Consider the following 19,421-nt stretch of genomic DNA (forward strand, 5'->3'; position numbering starts at 1 on the left):
CCCCCCCCACCCCCTTCAAAGCCTTAATGGAAGCCCGTCTCCTCCGAGAAGCCTTCCGTGACTGCGCCTTCCTTCCCTCTTCTCCCACTCCCTCCCGCATCGCCCTGACTCGCTCCCAGCCCCACACCACTTATGTCCATACCTGTAAGCTCCTTGTGGGCGGGGAATGTGTCCGTTATATCGTCCTCTCAGTAGAGTGCTCTGCACCTTGTAAGCGCTCAGTAAATGCACTTGGCTGACTCACAGCGATGGATCGATCGGTGGTATCTGTTGAGCACTTCCCGTGGGCAGAGCGCTGTCCTAAGCATTTGGGAAAGTGCTATGCCGCGCGAGTTGGAAGGCACGGTCCTTGCCGACGAGGAGCGTGCGGTCTATAGAAGTCGGAGATGGGAGGAAGGGCGGCGTAGATATTCTCGGGCCTTTTGAGTAGTCGACGTTTATAGTGTCGTCTGGCTACCTGAATGTTTGCCTTTCCCCGGCTCCCTCTCCCTTCTGCGTCCTCCGCGCCTTTGCCTCTGTGCCGTGCGGACTTTGATATTCGCCCCACGGCGCTCCTGTATCTCTCTATTAATGACATAATTATAAATGACTTCCGTTAATGTCCGTCTCCCCTTCTCCCCGTCAGCTCGTTGTGGGCAGTGAGATCACCGAGGCAAAGAGCGGTGAAGTGATTTGCCCAAGGTTTTACGGCCAGCGGAGCCGGGATTAGAACCCACGTCCTCCGACCCCCAAGCCCTTGCTCTCTCCACTAGGCCACGCCGCTTCTCTCGGTTGATCCCTCGGTGTTGCCCTGTTAGATTGTAAGCGGCCAGAAGACGAGGCTGGAGGGCCTTTTTATCGACTGCAGTTTCGTTTGTCGTAGAATCTGTGGAGCTCTGAAATCTGAGCACTGTTTGGACTTCCCGTCCGGCACGCTTAAACAACTCCTCTCTGGTTTTCTTACCTTACAGCGGAAGGCAAGGTGTAGGGGAGAAAGGAAATACTTCGGCCGAGTTGATTCCTTGGTAAAAACTTGGCTGTGTCTCATTGCGGTCGTCGGCTCTACGCGTTCCGTTTTTAAAAAATCCCATTTGGCATCTCGGGAAGGCCTTAGCCCGTTTGAGAAGCAGCGTGGTCTAGTGGAAAGGACGTGGGATTGAGAGCCAGATCTGGTTCCGCCGTTTGCCTCCCGTGTGACCTTAGGCAAGTCACTTGACTCGGCACCTCAATCTCCTCCTCTGTAAAATGGGGATTAAAACCGCGAGCCCCACGTGGCACCTGGGCTGTGTTCAATCTGATGGTCTCGTTTCTGCCCCAGCACCGACCACGGTGCTTGGCGTGCATGAAGCTCTTAGGTATTATTATTATTATTGTTACTGATTTCCACTTTTTTTGTGAAATTTTAATGGTTAGGCACAAAGGATTCGGAGAATTGTTTGATTGTTTGCATGATCTTTCTCCCCCTTTAGACTTTAAGGTCGTTGTGGGTAGGGAACACGACTGCTATGTTGTATTGTACTCTCCCAAGTGCTTAGTACAGGGCTCTGCACACCGTAAGCACCCAGTTAATGCCGTCGATTGATTGTCGAGCGTGCATTTAATGATGCTTCGAATCGACGGTTCGCATTTTGGATTTCCCTTTGAATCCTTAGGTTATTTTAAACTTCTCAAAAGGATCTCTTGTTTTCTTGTCATTCTTTATAACATTTCCGGACATTTTGCTAATGATATACCCGAGCAGCGTCCACAGTTGCAAGTAGAAACCTGGAACTGTGACATTTGGAGATAAATATTCTAAAATTCTGCACACCATTTTAGGTCGGTTCTGGTTTTCGTCATCTTCTTCCCTTAGAGGGCTTGCGGGGGTCACTTACCTGGTGAAGCATTTTTAGACCTTTCAAAGATTTTAAAGTATTCGGTTCATTTCATTAGGATCATATGCCTGTCAGTCTTGTTCTGGAACAACGTTCCTCGACGTATTTTTTTTTAAACGGTATTTGTTAAGCGCTTACGCCGTTCCAGTGTATCAAGACTGGGGTAGATACCAGCTGATCGGGTTTTACACGGTCCACTTCCCACGTGCGGCTCGCAGTCTTCATCCCCATTTTAAACCGAGGCCCAGAGAAGTGAAGTGACTTGTCCAAAGTCACACAGCAGTCAGGCAGTGGAGCTGGGATTAGAACCCAGGTCCCCTTCCTCCCAGGCCCGGACTCCATCCGCTAGGTCAGGTTGCTTCTTCCCCGCGTGGCTCAGTGGAAAGAGCACAGGCACAAATACCAACATCAGTTCCTGAAGAAATCTGACTACGAGATGTCTGTTTTTCAATAAAAGTGTCGCTCAGTAAGCCCGGGCGGTAACCGTAATAATAATGTTGGTATTTGTTAAGCGCTTGCTATGTGCAGAGCACCGTTCTAAGCGCTGGGGGAGATACAGGGTCATCGGGTTTGTCCCACGTGAGGCTCACGGTCTTCATCCCCATTTTACAGATGAGGGAACTGAGGCCCAGAGAAGTGAAGTGGCTCGCCCACCGTCACCCAGCTGACAAGCGGCGGAGCCGGGATTCGAACCCGTGATCTCGGACTCCCAAACCCGGGCTCTTTCCACTGTGTCCCGCTGCTTCCCGTACTTGGCAGGGGGAGAGGCGGGGGGCCGGGGGGAGGCCTTAGTAGGATCTGTTTCCGTTGCTCTTAAGGCGAAAGGGGGGTCGCGCAGAGAGCATTGTGCCGCCGCCCCCCAATTCTGGAGATCATCTCCCGGGGTGCCCTCCTTGCACTGCCAGTCGAGGGGGGAGATGAGGGGGTCCTTGGGTGGAAATGAAGAGTGTTGAGGGGGTCTGGTCCGGGCGGGAGCAGAGGACGACAGGCGCAGATGATTTTGCGGCGCCATCTGCTGTCCCACTGCTCACTCGCTTTCCTTTTTTTCCACCTTTTTTGAAAAAAAATGCCATTTCAACGGTAGCTGTCGCCCGCTTATTATGTGCCGGGCACTGTGCTGAGCGTGTCCCAAGCTCACCCTAACGGCCCAAGTGTATCACAAGCCCAGTAGAATAGAGATTTTGGAGCCTCATCTCCGATAATCCTGTAGTGATGATAATAATGAGGGATGGTATCTGTTAAGCGCTTACTCTGTGCCGAGCACCGTTCTAAGGGCCGGGGGAGATGCAGGGTCATCAGGTTGTCGCACGTGGGGCTCGCAGGCTTCACCCCCATTTTACAGAGGAGGGCACTGAGGCCCAGAGAAGTGAAGTGACTTGCCCACAGTCACACAGCCGACAAGCAGCGGAGCGGGGATTCGAACCCCTGACCTCTGACTCCCGAGCCCGGGTTCTTGCCACTGAGCCACGCTGCTTCTCACCGATGACTCTTATTTTGCCTGTCCGTTTAAACTTCGGCGGGAGAGGCGGTACGGCCTAGTGGACGGAGCCCGGGCCCGGGAGTCGGAAGGACCTGGGTTCTAATCGCGGCTCCGCCACCCGTCTACTGTGTGGCCTCGGGCAAGTTCCTTCACTTCCCTGGGCCTCAGTTCCCTCATCTGTCAAGTGGGGATGAAGACCGTGAGCCCCACGTGGCACAGGGACCGAGTCCGACCCGATCAGCTTACATCTACCCCAGCGCTTAGCACAGTGCCTGGTACAGGGTAGGCACCGACGCCATTTAAAAACAAAGAACAAAAGAAAATCATACTGTTGTAGTAAGTGCTTAAATTCCACTGTTGCTGTTACCAGAGAAGCGGCGTGGCCTAGTGAATAGAGTCCGGGTCTGGGAGTCAGAAGGACCTGGGTTCTGGTCCCGACTCCGACGCTTGGCTGGGGTGTGACCTTGGGTGAGTCACTTCACTTCTCTGTGCCTCAGTTCCCTCATCTGTAAAATGGGAATTAAGCCTGTGACCCCCCCCCCGTGGGACAGGGATTTACTTCTACCCACCCCAGCGCTTAGTACAGGGTCCTGCACATCAGTAAGCTTTCAATAAACTCCCGGCTCTGCCACTTGTCAGCTGTGTGACTGTGGGCAAGTCACTTAACTTCTCTGTGCCTCAGTTTCCTCATCTGTAAAATGGGGATTAACTGTGAGCTTCACGTTGGACAACCCGATGACCCTGTATCTCCCCCAGCGCTTAGAACAGTGCTCTTGCACATAGTAAGCGCTTAACAGATACCAACATTATTAATAAACACGACTGACCGACTCTGACGGGGGTCTGGCACGTGGCTCGGAGAGGCCGGCTTGCTGGTTTCCACCGAGTTAAACGATTGTTTCCTTTTACTTTTTAAAACCAGCGTCGTCGTTCTCCGGCTCAGCGCGGGAGCCGACCCCTAGCGAAAAACTCATTAATTCTCAGCCACCGCTCACCCCGCAACCATTTGACGTTCTCGACGGACTGGAACCGCGACAAGGAGACGTGGCTTAGCGAAGGAGGCTGCCGGGCGGGCCGCGGGGCCCAGGTCGAAGTCGGAGGAAGCTGGGCCGGAGGAAGGAAGGGAGAAAGGGAGGAAGGAAGTTTCTGCCCGTGGAGACGACGGGATTTCTGTCGGAGCCCCTCTTGTTGTATTCCACTCTCCCAAGCGCTTCGTACAGCGCTCTGCCCACGGGAGACGCTCGATGAATACGACCGACGGATCGATAAATCGAGGCGCCCGACCCCACCTCCTTCCTCTTCTTCCTAAAGCCCCCTTTTCCGGAATCCGCCGTCCTCCCTTTCCCAGTGGGCCTGTCCAGCCTGCACCCCCAAATTAAATGAAGTGTACGTCTGGAGTAGAACGCTTTTAATTTTTGAAAAATGGAAGCTCTCAAGAACCTCCCCGTCGCGATCCCAAGACCCGGTACCGTGGCTTCAACCGAATTTACTGAACGCTTGACGGAAATTATTAACGATACAGGATGCTTTCCCAGTGGACTCTAGAAGAAAGGGATTCTCAATCCTTTTGATGCAAATTCATTGTTTTATTGGGCTTCATGGCCACCCTCGAGGTCAGGCCTCTTCAGAGACACGCCTGCTCGCCAGTAGGCAGTAACTTCTTTTGCTCTTCCAGTTCCCACAGTTTTGCCAGGTTATCTTCGGAAAAGCTCGTCGATCGACAGGACTGAGGTCTTACGAGAGCGCTGTACTGAGCGCTTGGGAGAGAGCGTTACAACGGAGTCGGTAGACACCCCACAACGAGCTTCCAATCTAGAGGGGGGTGGACAGCCTTTCCACCCTCCCATTTTCAGAGGGGACCGTGAAATCCTGCTCGTATTCCTGTCGCTTCGGTAGCCCTTCCTTCCTTCTCACGAGGCCCCTCTCCCGCTTTTCGAATTCAGGTTTCTTCAGGTTGTTTTGGTGGGTGGTTTTTTTTTTTCTTTCCCTTTCTGACTAAAAAGTGTTTTTGTCGGAGATTTGCTTGATATCGTGAAAGTCATATTGTATTTCAAAGAACTCATTCCCGGTACCGGAGAGAGAATACAGAATTTGCAAATGGTTGCTTGGAAATAAGGACAAAGCAATGTTCTTGGAGCCGATGGGAAAATACGCGCGTCTCCAGTTGGAAATTTCCAGCCTACTTGCAAACATGAGAAAATCAGATGCGTTTCTTCCTCTTAAAGAGGATGGGTCTTTACATATATCTATATCTACATCTGTATATATATGCGTGTGTATATATATATAGATGTCTATGTGTATCTATACACACACACACATAGTATTTAAGTGCTTACTCTGTGCTAGACCCCGATCTTAGCGCTAGGGTAGATACATGTCAATCAGGTGGGACACAGTCCCTGTCCCATGTCGTACTCCCTGTCCCATTTTACAGAGGAGGAAACTGAGGCACACATTCTACCGCAAAAGACACGATTCCTCTCCTCAAGGATGGTGCTTCGGAAAAATGGAAAGACTGTTGGATTTTTGATCGCTACCTCGGGGTGCTTATCGATTTGGACAAAGTAAAAATGAGGCTATCTTGCCCAGAGTCACTAAGGAGGATGAGAAAATCGAGGCGGCCCCGTGCCTCGGTGACTTAAAAAAATTTCATCGGCTGATTGAAGATATTGCCTCCTGCTTTTTTTTTATGGATTTGTTAAGCACTTGCTCTATAATATTGGTATTTATTAAGCGCTTAGTATGTGCCAGGCACTGTACTAAGCTTGCGGATACAAGCAAATCGAGTTGGACACAGTCCCTGTCCCACGTGGGGGCTCACAGTCAATCCCCGTTTCACAGATGAGGGAACTGAGGCCCAGAGAAGTGAAATCACTTGCCCAAGGTCACACCGCAGGCAAGTGGCGGAGCCTGGATTAGAACCCAGCACCTCCTGACTCCCAGGCCCGGGCTCTGGCCACTACGCTACGGGCAAGTCGACGGCGGGCAAGGGTTCCCGGCCTGCCGGTTTTCCATCGCCCCAGCGGTGAAAATCAGCGTCCCCCCCGGGCCGTCGAGCACGGCGGATCGTCGATCCTGCCGATCCTGGCCTGCCGCTTCCCAGCCGAACCTCCTGCTGGGCCTTCCTTCCTCTGGCCGTCGATTTTTTCATTCGCCTGTTTGCAAAAGGCGATTTTATCCACCAGTCATTCCTCGGGCAGGCGAGGCCGAGGCCCAAGAACCCCCGATGGAGTCCGGATCGCGGCGCGTGACCGCGGCACCCCCGGGAAAATAGCGGACGTGCCGCCGGGACGCCCGACCGTAAACCAGGCAGAAAGGCAGGCGACGTTCCCGGCCGAACAGCGGCGCCCGTCCTCTCCCAAGCGCGCAACGCTGTGCTGTGCACACAGTCGGTGCTCAATAAACAGCATCGGTGGATCGCCGAGGGAAGTTCCGCGCATATCGCTCCGACTTCCTCGGCCTTGCATTCAGTCAGCTCGAGGTGGTGTTATTATGACCGTGTATGTACCCACATGGGCGACACACCCAGTTATCAAAGCGGAAGGGGGGGAAAAAAGAAAGTGGAACCTATATTTATCTCTTGTTTAAGCAGGAAACCTTATTTTGAAACTTCAAAGTGTTGTTTCGTACGTGCGTGTGTGTGAGGTAGTCCTTTAATGATTCTCTGCAACACCCCCCTCGTCCCCCCAGCCTTGTGTATCCGTGCGTGTTTATGGGTGTGTTTGTGCACGCTGCTTTTTTTCTCTTTGGAGAAATGTTTACATCGTCCCTCTTGACTGGCTTCGCCCTTCCCTGGTCCCTTCTCTTGTTAGTTGATTTTTCCCCCCCTCTGTTCTTCTCTCCCCTTTCTTCCTCCTCCTCCTCATTTGTCTGCCTCACTTTCCTTTTTTGATGTTCCTGGCACTCCTTTGAGGTCCACAAATACATATATGTGTGTGTGTGTGTGTGTGTACATACACACACGCACACTTATGTACCCGGTGCCTCCTCACCCACCCCATTTTCCACAGTCCCTTGCGCTTAGTGCGACTCTCAGCCCGAGTTAGTCGGGCCAATACTGACTCCGCTGACCCACACTGCTACCAGACCCTCCCTGTCAGGCTCCCCAGCCCACCTAGACCTCCCAGTTGGAGTAGAAAGCCGTGGATCTGAAGCAGGGGCGACCGCGGACGGGGGACGGTCTGAAGTAGAGGTGGGGAATGGAGCAAAGCCCGGTTTGCCGAGGCCACAGTGAGTTTCTTGGTTTGAAAACCACACTGTCCGTGCTACCGATTCCAGCGGGGCTAGCCCAGCCTGTGTTCCCCCGGTCCCCACCGAGCCGGGAGCCCCCGCGGTTCTCGTGGCTACCTTTTGATTCCAGACTTGTGCTGGCTCCCCTCCCCTCCTCTCCCACCGGCTCCTCAGCCACGGGCGTGAAGACAGAAGAGCGGCCCGGTCTGCTCTGGGACCTCTCCTGTCCCGAACTCAAAGCCCGGTTATTGTCCGCGATCTCGTTGTCCGCCCTCGAGATCCCTGGGGGGCAGGGAGGGTAGGGGGAGGAAGAGTCCACTGGCTCCACGGGCACATGGGGGAATCGTAGTCACAGAGAGGCTCGGCCACCTGGCCAAGGAGACGGAAGCGGGCCGGCGGCCACCGGGTCGAACGGGCGTCTCCCGGCGGGCGGCCCGGTTGGTCCCGCTCCTTTTCTCAGCGTCCCTTGCTGCCGCTGTAGATCCGCGGGGACCCGGGGGGCCACTCGTAAGCTAGGAATGGTCCCGGGACACATTCCGGGGCAACGATACCCCCCCGACCCTGAAGGCCCGAGGGCCGCCGTCGGACCCCGCCGTCGGCCTGATTCCACGCGGTCAAGTGGATGGAGGTGGCCACCTTCCGATCTCGGAGCCCGTTCCGCAAGCCGTCTAAATTCCCCACGGCCCGGACCGTCGTCGTGGAGCAGCCTGGCCCAGTGGCTGGAGCCCGGGCCCGGGAGTCAGAAGGACCTGCGTGCTAATTCCGGCTCCCCCGCCTGTCTGCAGTTGTGTGACCTCGGGCAAGTCACTTCACCTCTCTGGACCTCAGTTCCATCATCTGTAAAACGGGGATTAGGACTGTGAGCCCTATGTGGGACAGGGAGTGTACAACCTGATCAACTCATATATACCCGCAGCGCTTAGAACAGTGCTCGGCAGGTAGTAAGCGCTTAACAAGTACCGTAATTCTTATTATTCCAAGGAGGCTTTCCTCGAATGCCGGGCGCCTTCTCGCGCTTTCCTTTAGAGGTCCGGGAATTCCCATTCATCTATAATTAAGGTCGAGACGTTCAGGAAGAAAGTAAGATGACAGCGACCTGAAAAAATGACCAAACGTCACCAAACTCCCACGGCAGAGGCGGCGCCCTCTGAAATGGGTGTCACATCGCTTGTGGAAAATCGCCAAAACGCAGTAACTGTGATCGAGCCCTAAGTCAAACTCCGCACAGCTTCCCTCCCCACGTACCTCTTTTTAAAAAATGCTTCTGGCCAGTGGCAGAGGTGATTAATTAAGTTCTGTTTGTAGTCTCCTGGATACCTCGATTCCGATTTCTTTGAGGATTCTTAATGCTTTCTAACCGGCAAAGGATCACATTCCTTACGCAAACACCGTAACGAGTTTATGTTGGCAAGGTTACACCCGATTTCAAGAATTGGGGTGTGTATCCTTATACTTGATGTGTATATAAATGAAATTTATTTCTGTGAGCAGTGCCCCTCTGGAATACCTTCGCAAATTCAGAGAAGTTCTCGATCCCAGATATTTCAGGGCCTTGCTTTCTCGTGCCAAGACGGGAAGGAAGATTAGCATCGTGGAATTCTAGGGCGGCAAAAACGGTCATTCCGAGGGGAACGGCATCTCGAGAGTTTTCAACGTGGGTCCATTGCACTGTAGTCTTGCTTTCATCTTTTGGTTAAAATCTGCCCCGTCTCTCTCTCTCTCTCTGCCTTCCCACTTGCCTCCCATTCTTGCTTTCCCTTCCTTCCTTCCTTCCTCCCCTTCCCGTCCCTTCCCCTCCCTGTTCCAAGCACTGGAGTGGATGCAAGACAATCAGGTTGGACACAGCCCCTGTCCCACGTGGGGCTCACAATCCCGATTCCCATTTTACTGATGAGGTCACTGAAGCCCAGAGAAGCGAAGTCACGTGCCCAAGGTCACACAGCAGACATGTGGCGCAGCCGGGATTAGAACCCAGGTCCCTCTGAGTCCCAGGCCCGGGCTCTAGCCACCAGGCCACACTGCTTCTAGTTTCTTCCGTCTTCTGTCTCTTTACCTGGGCCTTTGTCCCTTAGGACGCCTCCCTCCGGGAGCCGGGCCTCAACGAGTCCTGCCTTTGGGATGAACTCCGACGTCTGTAGGAAATAGCCAGGTACTTCCTAACTCATCAGAAAGCGGAGCAACCCAGCTCCTTCCGCGAGGCCGTAATCGCAGCAAAGCCCTACACGTGAGGGGAAACCAAAACGGAACTGCAAACGAGGCTCACCGAAACCTGCCTTCTCTCCTGGAAACAAAGGATTATTAGCGTGGCTAATGTTTCAAAAGATGGCAGAGTCGTGGCACTAACAGGGTAGCTGTTAAACTTCGGCACGGTGTGCAAAGCCCTCTGTACCGAGTGCCCTTCAAGAGGCTCACAGTCATCATCCTCCTTTATATTTGTTGAGCGCATACTAGCGACTAAGCGCTCGGGAGAGCACAGTAGGACGGAGTCGGTAGACCCGTTCCCTTCCCGCAGTGAGAGACAGCGTGGCGCAGTGCAGATATCCCGGACCTGGGAGTCGGAAAGACCCGGGTTCTGGCCCCGGCTCCGCCTCCTGTCTGCTGTGTGACCTCGCCCGAGTCACTTCCCTTCCCTGGGCCTCAGTTCCCTCATCTGGAAAAATGAGGATTAAGTCTGTGGGCCCCAAGTGGGACCACCTGATGAGCTTTTAAACTAATTGATTTCTACATGTGATTGATTTCTTGTAAATTGGCATTGGAGGCACGAGGAGTCTCTCTAGACTGTAAGCTCCTGGTGGGCGGGGACCACGTCTACCGACTCCGTGGTATCGTCCTCTCCCAGACACTTAGGACGGTGCTCGGCACGGTTAATGCTCGGTAAATCCCACGGGATTGATTGGTGGATTGATTTCTTGTAAATTGGCATTGGAGTCACGAGGGGTCTCTGGACCGTCAGCCCACTGTGGGCGGGGAGCACGTCTACCAACTCTTTTGCGTTGCACCCTCCCAAGTGCTTGGAACAGTGCTCTGCACAGGGTAAGCGCTCGATAAATCCCACTGATTGGGTCTTTGCTCTTGGCTTATTTTGGAACGGACACCTGTACCAAGTAGCGTTGAGCTCAGTGTGCAAGCGGGAATTTTCAGCTCATTCTTTTCCCCTCCCCCGGCTCCAGCTGGTCCCCCCCCCGCGATCACATAATTTTATTGGGGGTGGGGGGGGAGTGTATCAGACATGTAGGCTGGGTGTCTGTGTGTTTTTGTGCGTGTTTGTGTGTGAGAGAGAGAGGCTTCGTTTGCAACAACTCCCCTTCAGTGAAGACTAAGAATAGCAGAGCGATATTTAAGAGGCGAAGCCTAAACAATCACACGTTCTATAGCTGCAGAGGACCGACTTTCCATCCAGGATGGAATAGAAAATCCAAGCCGGAGCAGAGATCGTAGCCGATCTCTGAATGGCTTAGCCCTCGCCGTGGGGTAAAGCCCGAGCCCTTCAGTGGTTGAAACAACCAGAAATTAAATTGCCTCGATGCCCATTGCGCTCTTGAACCCCTGCCATATTAGGAGAAGAGCTAAGGTAGCCACATCTGTGTTGGAAACAGTCGTCAGGCTTGGAACTCTACCGTGAGACTAGAACTGTGTTTCCAAACACAGTTGTTACTAGCCCGGATTTGCCTTCCGATGGAGCCGTGGGTGAGTGGCGTGGACGCGTAGGTGCGAAAGACGTTGTGAACGGGCCGGGGAGTCGCGGGGAGAGTGACCTTGACCGCAGTCTGCATTGGCCGCGCTCCCCTCCCGCCCCCCCGCGCCCCCCAGATTTAGCCGTCAACGCAGTTCTGCCCAGAACGGTAATAGCCAGGGCGTGATTTCTGCCATGAAACCGTCAGAAAGGTTGAGAGTTTGAAAACCCTCTCGCCGGTCCTGAGGAGCCTAGGATTGAACAGGCCGGAATCTCTGTCGGTGGGGGGCGAGACGGATCCCGATCCGTATCATCCGTACCTGGGATTTGAACGTCCCAGATAAAGGGCCCTGTGTTTTCGTGATGGGAGCGGGATGCTTTGTTCTCTAGGGGCGCGATGGGTCGACGTTGTACTGCCTCCCCGGATGGCGGGCGAGGGTCTGAAGCCGGAGGGTCAACTGGTTAGCGATTTCGCCGAGGACCCGCCGGTTCGGTCACTCCGGGACCCTTTCCGGAAGTGGCGTGATCGCAGGTGGTCGCCGTCATGGGGAAGAGAGAACGGGCGGAGGGCGTGTTGGCTTCGTTACTCGTGGAAGAATAATAATAATGTTGGTATTTGTTAAGCGCTTACTATGTGCAGAGCACTGTCCTGAGCGCCGGGGGAGATCCGGGGTCATCAGGTTGTCCTAAGTGAGGCTCACAGTTAATCCCCATTTTACAGATGAGGGAACTGAGGCACAGTGAAGTGACTTGCGCACAGTCACACAGCTGACAAATGGCAGAGCCGGGATTCGAACTCATGACCCCCAACTCCGAAGCCCAGGCTCTTTCCACTGAGCCACGCTGCTTCCCCTAATGCACGACAGTCACCACTCCCGTCTTCTCCCTCTAGACTGCCGGCTCACTGGGGGCAGGGAACGTGTCTACCAACTCTCCCGAACGCTTAGGACGGTGCCCGGCGTACGGGGAACGCCCGATAAATACGACCGACGGATCTGTAGATCTTCTCCGAGAGAAGGGGGCCGGGGAGCCCAGGTTCCTCCGCGACGCTGCCGGATCGGGGGATTCTAGAGCCGAAGGATCTTCTTGCGTGTCGGCGGAGGCTCTGACCGACACCTGACTCCTGTAGTTCTTCCAAAGTCTCCGCGGTCCCAGTAGGCCGGGGATCCACCCGCGGATCCCGGGCCTTTCAAGTTGGTGTGCGAAAGCAGACCCCGAAATGCTCCCGCCGGGAGAGGGGAGCCGCAGAGAGATCCTCCATTTTGCAACTCACTTCATGAGTGTGTGGTTGTGGGTTTTCGGGGAATTGGGGAGGAGCACCGGTAATGAAATCCCCCTCACCCCCTTTCCCGTCGCCGCGGATCAGTCCGTCCTTCCTGGCGCCGAGGGCCGGGAGGGACTAGAACTCCGGAGGAGGGGGCCGAAGGGCGGGGGCTCGGCTAGTCGTGCCCGGTCTTGGTGAGGACGGCCGGAGGGGGTCTGGGCCCGGCAAGTCGCCAGGCTGCGTTGCCCGACTGCTTACCCGCCTGGAGGAGGGTGACCTCTGTCTGGGAGCGGTGCCCAAACGCGAACCGGGTAACACACCGCCTTGGGGGTGGTTCATGGGTGGACTCGGGGGGATCTGAGAGAGGAGAGGGTGGACGCGGGAGCCCGCCCCGTCCCCCTGGGTGGCTCGGCCACACGTGTGGATCGCAAGCGTCCGCTGGCTGCCGGGGGGCGGGGAGGGGGACAGGCAGGCCCCTCCCATCTCGGCTGACTCCTCTCTCTCCCGCTCCCTCCCTTGTTGATTTCCCACGGGGTAAACTAGAAAGCCGCGGGAGAGAAACCGCGATCTGTTGCCGCCGCCCTCGTCGGAGCCCCGGACCCCCGGACCCCCCGTGCTGGCCGCCCGCCCTTCTCCGGCCGGCGACGGCGGGGCCTCCGGGGGGGCCGACGCCCGCGCTGCCTCCTGGCACAGCCTTGGGCGGCGTGGACGGAGAGGGAGGCGGAGGACCCGGGGTCTCAAACCCCTCTCCGCCACCCGCCTGCGGCGTGACCCTGGGCAAGTCACTTCACTTCCCCCAGCCTCGGTTTCCTCGTCGATAAAATGGGGTTTCGTTACCCGTTCTCCCTCTTCCCGCGAACCCTCAGTGGGACAGGGACTGTGTCCAACCCGATGGATTTGCACCCACCCCAGCGTCTAGGACGGGGTTTGGCACATAGTAAGCGCCTAGTGAATACCTTAATTAACAGAGAATGGCTGGGGGTTCAAGAGAAGAGGAGAATTGTGTCTCTGGAGCAGGGATGGGCATTGAGTGGGTGGGGAGGGGGCAGAACGGAGAGAAAAAAGCACCTGGTTGCGGTATTCAGGGATCTTCCCGATTGCCAGGAATCTGAAAGATCGGGGGGTAAGGCCGGGGATATGGGTAGAGGCTCAGGTGACAAACAGTTAATGGTATCTGTTGAGCACCTAGTGGGTGCAGGGCTCTGAACTAAGCATTTGGGAGAGTACAGTATGAGAGAGTTGGCTGACACGTTCCCCTGCCCGCAAGGAGCTTACCAGGCTAGAGGACGGAATTTAATGTCTTTCTTTTTTATGATATTTGTTAAAGCGCTTACTCTTCGCCAGGCACTGTATTAAGCGCTGGAGTAGATATGAAAGGCCAATCAGTTCAACGTATCTGTTTTGTTCTACTCTCCCAAGCTCGTAGTACGGCGCTTTGCACAAAGTAAGAGCTCATTACATACGAATGACTGAACGAATGACACAGTCCACGTCCCACCCGTGCGGGGTAAAGAACGTTAGCGATCTGTAGCTTATTAGCATCTGCTGTCGAATTCGTTAAGCACTTGCCACGTGCTAAGGACCTGTCCCGAGCGCTCCGTCGGGCACAGGCTAGTCGGGTCGGCCGCGGTCCCCGTCCCCCACGGTCCGAGTATCGACGCCGTCCGGCCGAAACGCGTCCGATGGGGCTGACGGTTGTCGCGCTTGTCGTTTTCCGGACAGATGATGATGTGCCTGCAGATATGGTTGCAGAAGAATCCGGTCCTGGTGCACAAAACAGTCCCTACCAGCTTCGTCGCAAAACTCTTTTGCCTAAAAGAACAGCTTGTCCTACAAAGAGCAGCATGGAGGTAAGGCTCTCGCGCTTGGCTTTTGGTTTTGGAAGGGGGGAAAGGAATCGGGATAAGACCTGGGTCGCTTTATTTGTAGTCAGCAGGAGTCCCTGATGGCTAACGTGGGTTCTCGAGCACCTGGAGGTTTACGGGGGGGAGTGTGGAGGGGAGGGAGAAGGAAAGGGGTGATGCAAGACCCAGTCTGAAAAATGACTCTCAACGAGGGGACTTTTTAAACTCCTCTTGCCTTTGTTTCCAGGGGGCTTCCACTTCAACTACTGAAAACTTTGGGCATCGAGCAAAACGCGCCAGAGTGTCTGGAAAATCCCAAGACCTCTCAGGTACGTCGTCCCGCCGAGATCTCGGAGGGGCCGGGAGGGGTTTCGCCCAAATGTCCGGGAACGATTTCGAGAGCCAGCCGAAGGGTCGGACGCTAGGAGAGGGCCCCTCGGGAGAGTCGGAACCGAGAGGGGAAACGGAAAAGGCTGAGGGTGATTGGGAGGCGTGAAGAGGGGAGGTCCAAGACCTGGAGTTTGCTTTTACGGGGCAGCGCGGAAGGGGGCTCTTTTTGCGGTCGTTGTCCCGGTCCCTCGGAGAAAGGAGTCCGACAGATCGTGGCAGATTCGGATTCTGGCCTCCTGGGTGTCCCGAGCCATCCGGACCGTTTCCCCCTCGAAGTCGCCGGTCACCCCTCCCGCCGAACCCGAACGGGGTGCCGAGCTCTGTCTGTCGGTGTCTTTAACAGCAGCACCTGCCGAACAGTATCTCCAGGAGAAGCTGCCAGATGAAGTGGTTCTGAAGATCTTCTCGTACTTGCTGGAGCAAGATCTCTGTCGAGCAGCTTGTGTGTGTAAGCGGTTCAGCGAGCTTGCTAACGATCCCATTTTGTGGTGAGTGAAAAGCTATTCCTCATTACCGGGAGACAGATCGTGTTGGCGGCACAGACGACCGAGGATGGGAGGAGAATCGAAGCCCGCGTCGGGCGGTTATAATTAAAGAGCCGAAGGGAGATGGAGATCCTTGGGTCGGAGGGCGTCCGGTGGTCACACGCGCATTTCCTTCCAGTCAGACAGTCGGCCCTGTTGGTTGAGCGCTTACTGTGTGCAGAGCACTGTGCTACGCACTCGAGGAAGGACCGTATAACGGTATAACAGACCCGTTCCCTGCCCACGACGAGCTTAGAGTCTAGAAGGGGAGACAGACATTAATAGAAAGAAACTCCAGGCGAGGCCGAGGTTGTGGAACCAGGGGGAAAGGGGCTCTGGCCCGGGGCCCCTTGGGGAAGAATGTCTTTGGCTCTTTAAAAACAAGACAAAAAAAAATGATATTCTTTAAGCGCTTATTACGTGCCGGGCACTGTACTGAGCCCCGGGGTGGAGACGAGCCAACCGGGTCCGATACACAGTCCAGGTTCCGCACGGGCTCCCGGTCTTCATCCCCGTTTTACAGATGAGGGAGCCGAGGCACAGAGAAGTAAAGTGACTCGTCCAAGGTCCCCCAGCAGGCAAGTGGCAGAGCCGGGATTGGAACCCAAGTGCTCTCTGACTCCCAGGCCCGGGTTCTTTCCACGAGGCCACGCTGGTTTCCCATTTTTCTTCAGAAAATAAGACCACCTCGAAACAGAGAGGTGGGGTGCAGAGGTAGGCAGGCCCGCGGCTGATAGAATCCATAGAAAACTCACTATTCGGAAAGGTGATCGATTAGTCCAGCTCAGATGAAAGTGTTGAGATTCTCAGGGAAGGGGTGATATCGGGAGAGAGTCCGGAAGGAGAGAGGATGACGGTTGTTGGGAAAGGCCGGGCACTTGATCGGTCGATCGATCGTACTTACTGAGCGCTGACTGTGCGTAGAGCGCTGGACTCAGGCGCTCGGGAGAGGACAGTAGAACGGAGTCTGTCGTTCCCTGCCCACAAGGAGCTTACAGTCTGGAGAGACTTCTCGTATCTCCAGGCCCAGTTTATAAGAAATCAGGCTTTAATAGAAATAAATAAATGAATGACGGACGTGGACGTAGGTCCCGTGGGCCGAGGGTGGGGTGAATAAAGGGAGCAGATCCAAGACTTTATCATTTTGGGAGGTGGGGAGACAACCGGAAAATCCCGTGCTCTGTAGCTTCCAAAAACGAAACCGTCAACTACGTCAGAAGTGCGATCGATGCCCGGAAAACTAAAATACCGTGTCTCGATATGAAATAGTGGATCCTTCTCTGGCCAAAAGTTGCTCAATTTCGCCTCAGATAAGGCGAAGGGCGAGGAGTATGAAAGAGCAGCTTAAAATTGGGCTGTCCTGACCGGGCCCAATTAGGTGCCTTTACTGGCGGACAAGCCGAGATGGTGGCCCTGGGGGTTTGGGTGGGTCACAGCCTGGGATTCATTCACTCATTCGCTCGTATTTATTGAGCGCTTACCGAGTGCAGAGCACTGTACTAAGCGCTTGATTCCCAAAGCGGGCCCCACCCCGGAGCCATAGGGGTCTCGATCCCCTCTAGCCTTGGGGCTTGGAGCCCCGGGGGTACGAGAAAGGGAGGGTCCCCGTTGATCCCCCCGACTCCCACCGGTCGCCGGAATTTGGGGAAAGGTGGAGCCCGTCCCGGGTCTCTTCAGCCCCATCACGGAACCGGCTCCGCCCCGGGACCCGGAGGGCGCCGACCCCCATCCCGTTGACCTAGCGCCGTGGAAAGGGTTGGCTTGGCGGGGGTTCGGGGCTCGGCGTCTCCGAGCCGGACGGAGACGAGGGGCGAATGGGAAGCCAAACTAACCGTGTCGCTCGCTTCCTCCGGTGATGGGCTCTCTCATCCCAGAGCCAGCGGCTTTTGGCCTTCTCCGCCTCTCCTCCCTTCACGTCCTCCACGATCCCTCCAGCTGCCACTTAGCATCCGCCGGCACCCCGGGAAGCGATAACGGGGAGCATCCAGGGCCGAAAGTTCGAAGGAGCGACTTGGCCAAAAGTCACCCGTCGGCGCTCTTTTCCCCCCTTCAGGAAACGTTTATACATGGAAGTGTTCGAGTACACGCGTCCCATGCTGCACCCCGAACCCGGCAAGTTCTATCAGATCAATCCGGAAGAATACGAACACCCGAATCCTTGGAAAGAAAGCTTCCAGCAGTTGGTACGGAACCGTGTCTAAGTATAATTCTGTTTGTTTCTCTTGATGCTATTGAGGCCCGTCTTCTCGTTTTTTGTTTTCTTGTCTGTCTTCCCCCTTGTAGACCGTGAGCCCGTTGCTAGGTAGGGCTTGTCTCTCTCTGTTGCCGAATTGTACCTTCCAAGCGCTTAGCCCAGTGCTCGGCACACAGTAAGCGCTCAATAAGTACGACTGAATGAATGAATACACGATAGATGCGTGCGCCGGATGGGAGGTTGAAGTTGACGCGGAAACGAACGGTGTCTGTCCGGCTTTGCGGAGGAGGCTGGGGGGTGGCAAATAATAATAATAATAATAATAATAATAATAATGTTGATATTTGTTAAGCGCTTACTATGTGCAGAGCACCGTTCTAAGCGTTGGGGGGATACAAGGTGATCGGGTTGTCCCACGTGAGGCTCACAGTCTTCATCCTTAGCCGGTGGACGTCAAACCGACCTTCGCGACGCCTACCCGCAGTGGTCAGGATTGGCCACGTTGCTTTTCGTGATTTGTCTACGGTCTGATCGGTGTTGGGTTCCGACCTCGTAATAGTAATGGTGAAAATGGCGACATACGTTAAGCGTCGACTGCGTGCCGAGCACCGTGCTAAGCACTGGGGAAGATGCTAGAGCGCCCGGTCACTCACTTGGTTTCTTTCCCTACTTTGGGGACTCGGGTGGTTGGAGCGCCTCGTTTAATATGAGTGGGTCTCATCACAGTCTATCAGTCGGTAGCGCTTACTGAATGCCTTCTGGGCGCGCAGCACCGTATTAAGCGCTTGGGAGAGGACAGTAGCGGTCGGATCAGTCAGTCGAGCGCTTCCCGGGTGCGGAATTCTGTACTGAGCGCTTGGGAGAGTACAGTGCCGTCCCACCGGAAAGACCCAACCAAGTCGAGTTGGGATAATTCTTAATTTCCCAAGATCGGCGCTCGTGACCCTAATCGTCGTCGTCGTCATCGGTGGTATTTATTCAACATCTACTGTGCGCAGAGCACTGTCCTTAGCGCTCGGGAGAGGACAGCTTAGCGACGGGCCTACGGTCTGAGTCGTTAATGTTGCCGTTGACCTTTTCCGTGGACGTTTCAGTACAAAGGAGCCCACGTAAAGCCGGGATTTGCCGAACATTTCTACAGTAATCCTGCAAGATATAAAGGAAGAGAAAATATGTTGGTACGTTTCTTCCCCGCCTTCCTTCCCCGCTGGCTTTTAGGACGATCCCCGTGGCTTTCGGCTCAGCTCGTTTCATATGTCTTCCAGTATTACGACACCATCGAAGACGCTTTAGGGGGAGTGCAAGAAGCACACTTCGACGGGCTGATCTTCGTTCATTCCGGCATCTACACCGACGAGTGGATTTACATCGAGTCTCCCATCACCATGATCGGCGCAGGTATTCCATCCGAAAAGCGGCGCGAGCCGCGGCGGGACCCCGGCCTCCGAGATGGACGGAGAAGTCACGTTTAGGGAGCGCTCGGCGTGTGCCGGGCACCGGACTAACCGCCTGGGAGGGGACGGTAGAGCGGAGTCGGTGGGCACGATCCCTGCCCCCCGGTGAGCTCTGAGTCCAGAGAGGGGGACGGACGGGAATTTAGATAAATTCCGGATGTGGACGTAAGTGCGGGGGACGAGGAAATCCCAAGTGGAAGGGCGGCGCAGAAGGGAGGGGGAGAAGAGGAGACGAGGGCCGTGTCGGGAAGGCCTCCAGGTGAAGGCCAGTCGGGGAGAAGCCCCAGGCGGTTGCGTCGGGGCCTCGGTTCCCCGTCGGATTTTCGTCCGGGACGAGGCGACGGAATGGACCCGGGAGGCGGGCGGGAGGCTGGGGGCGGGCGGGGTTGGGAGCCAGCTCAGCCCCTGGGCCTGCTCTGTGATCTCGGTGTCTTCTCGCCTGTAGATGGGCCTGAAGCTTACTATTATTAGTGCGGATTCTTATTACCGCCACTCCTGCTGTTGTTGTTGTT

At 55.2% G+C, this 19,421-nt stretch overlaps 1 protein-coding gene across 1 annotated transcript in view; it reads left to right on the forward strand.

Moving 5' to 3' along the window:
* The window catches only part of FBXO11 (F-box protein 11), an 87,942-nt gene that overhangs the window by 56,159 nt on the left and 12,362 nt on the right, over window positions 1–19,421 (forward strand). The window contains exons 2-7 of the mRNA XM_029071468.2: window positions 14,226–14,353; window positions 14,595–14,676; window positions 15,081–15,225; window positions 17,315–17,444; window positions 18,550–18,633; window positions 18,721–18,853. Of these exons, the coding sequence (XP_028927301.1) occupies window positions 14,246–14,353; window positions 14,595–14,676; window positions 15,081–15,225; window positions 17,315–17,444; window positions 18,550–18,633; window positions 18,721–18,853 (682 nt within the window). The 5' untranslated portion in view covers window positions 14,226–14,245. The remainder of the gene's footprint in view (window positions 1–14,225; window positions 14,354–14,594; window positions 14,677–15,080; window positions 15,226–17,314; window positions 17,445–18,549; window positions 18,634–18,720; window positions 18,854–19,421) is intronic.

This window comes from Ornithorhynchus anatinus, chromosome 9, assembly GCF_004115215.2.
Source record: "Ornithorhynchus anatinus isolate Pmale09 chromosome 9, mOrnAna1.pri.v4, whole genome shotgun sequence".
In the NCBI taxonomy this organism is placed as follows: domain Eukaryota; kingdom Metazoa; phylum Chordata; class Mammalia; order Monotremata; family Ornithorhynchidae; genus Ornithorhynchus; species Ornithorhynchus anatinus.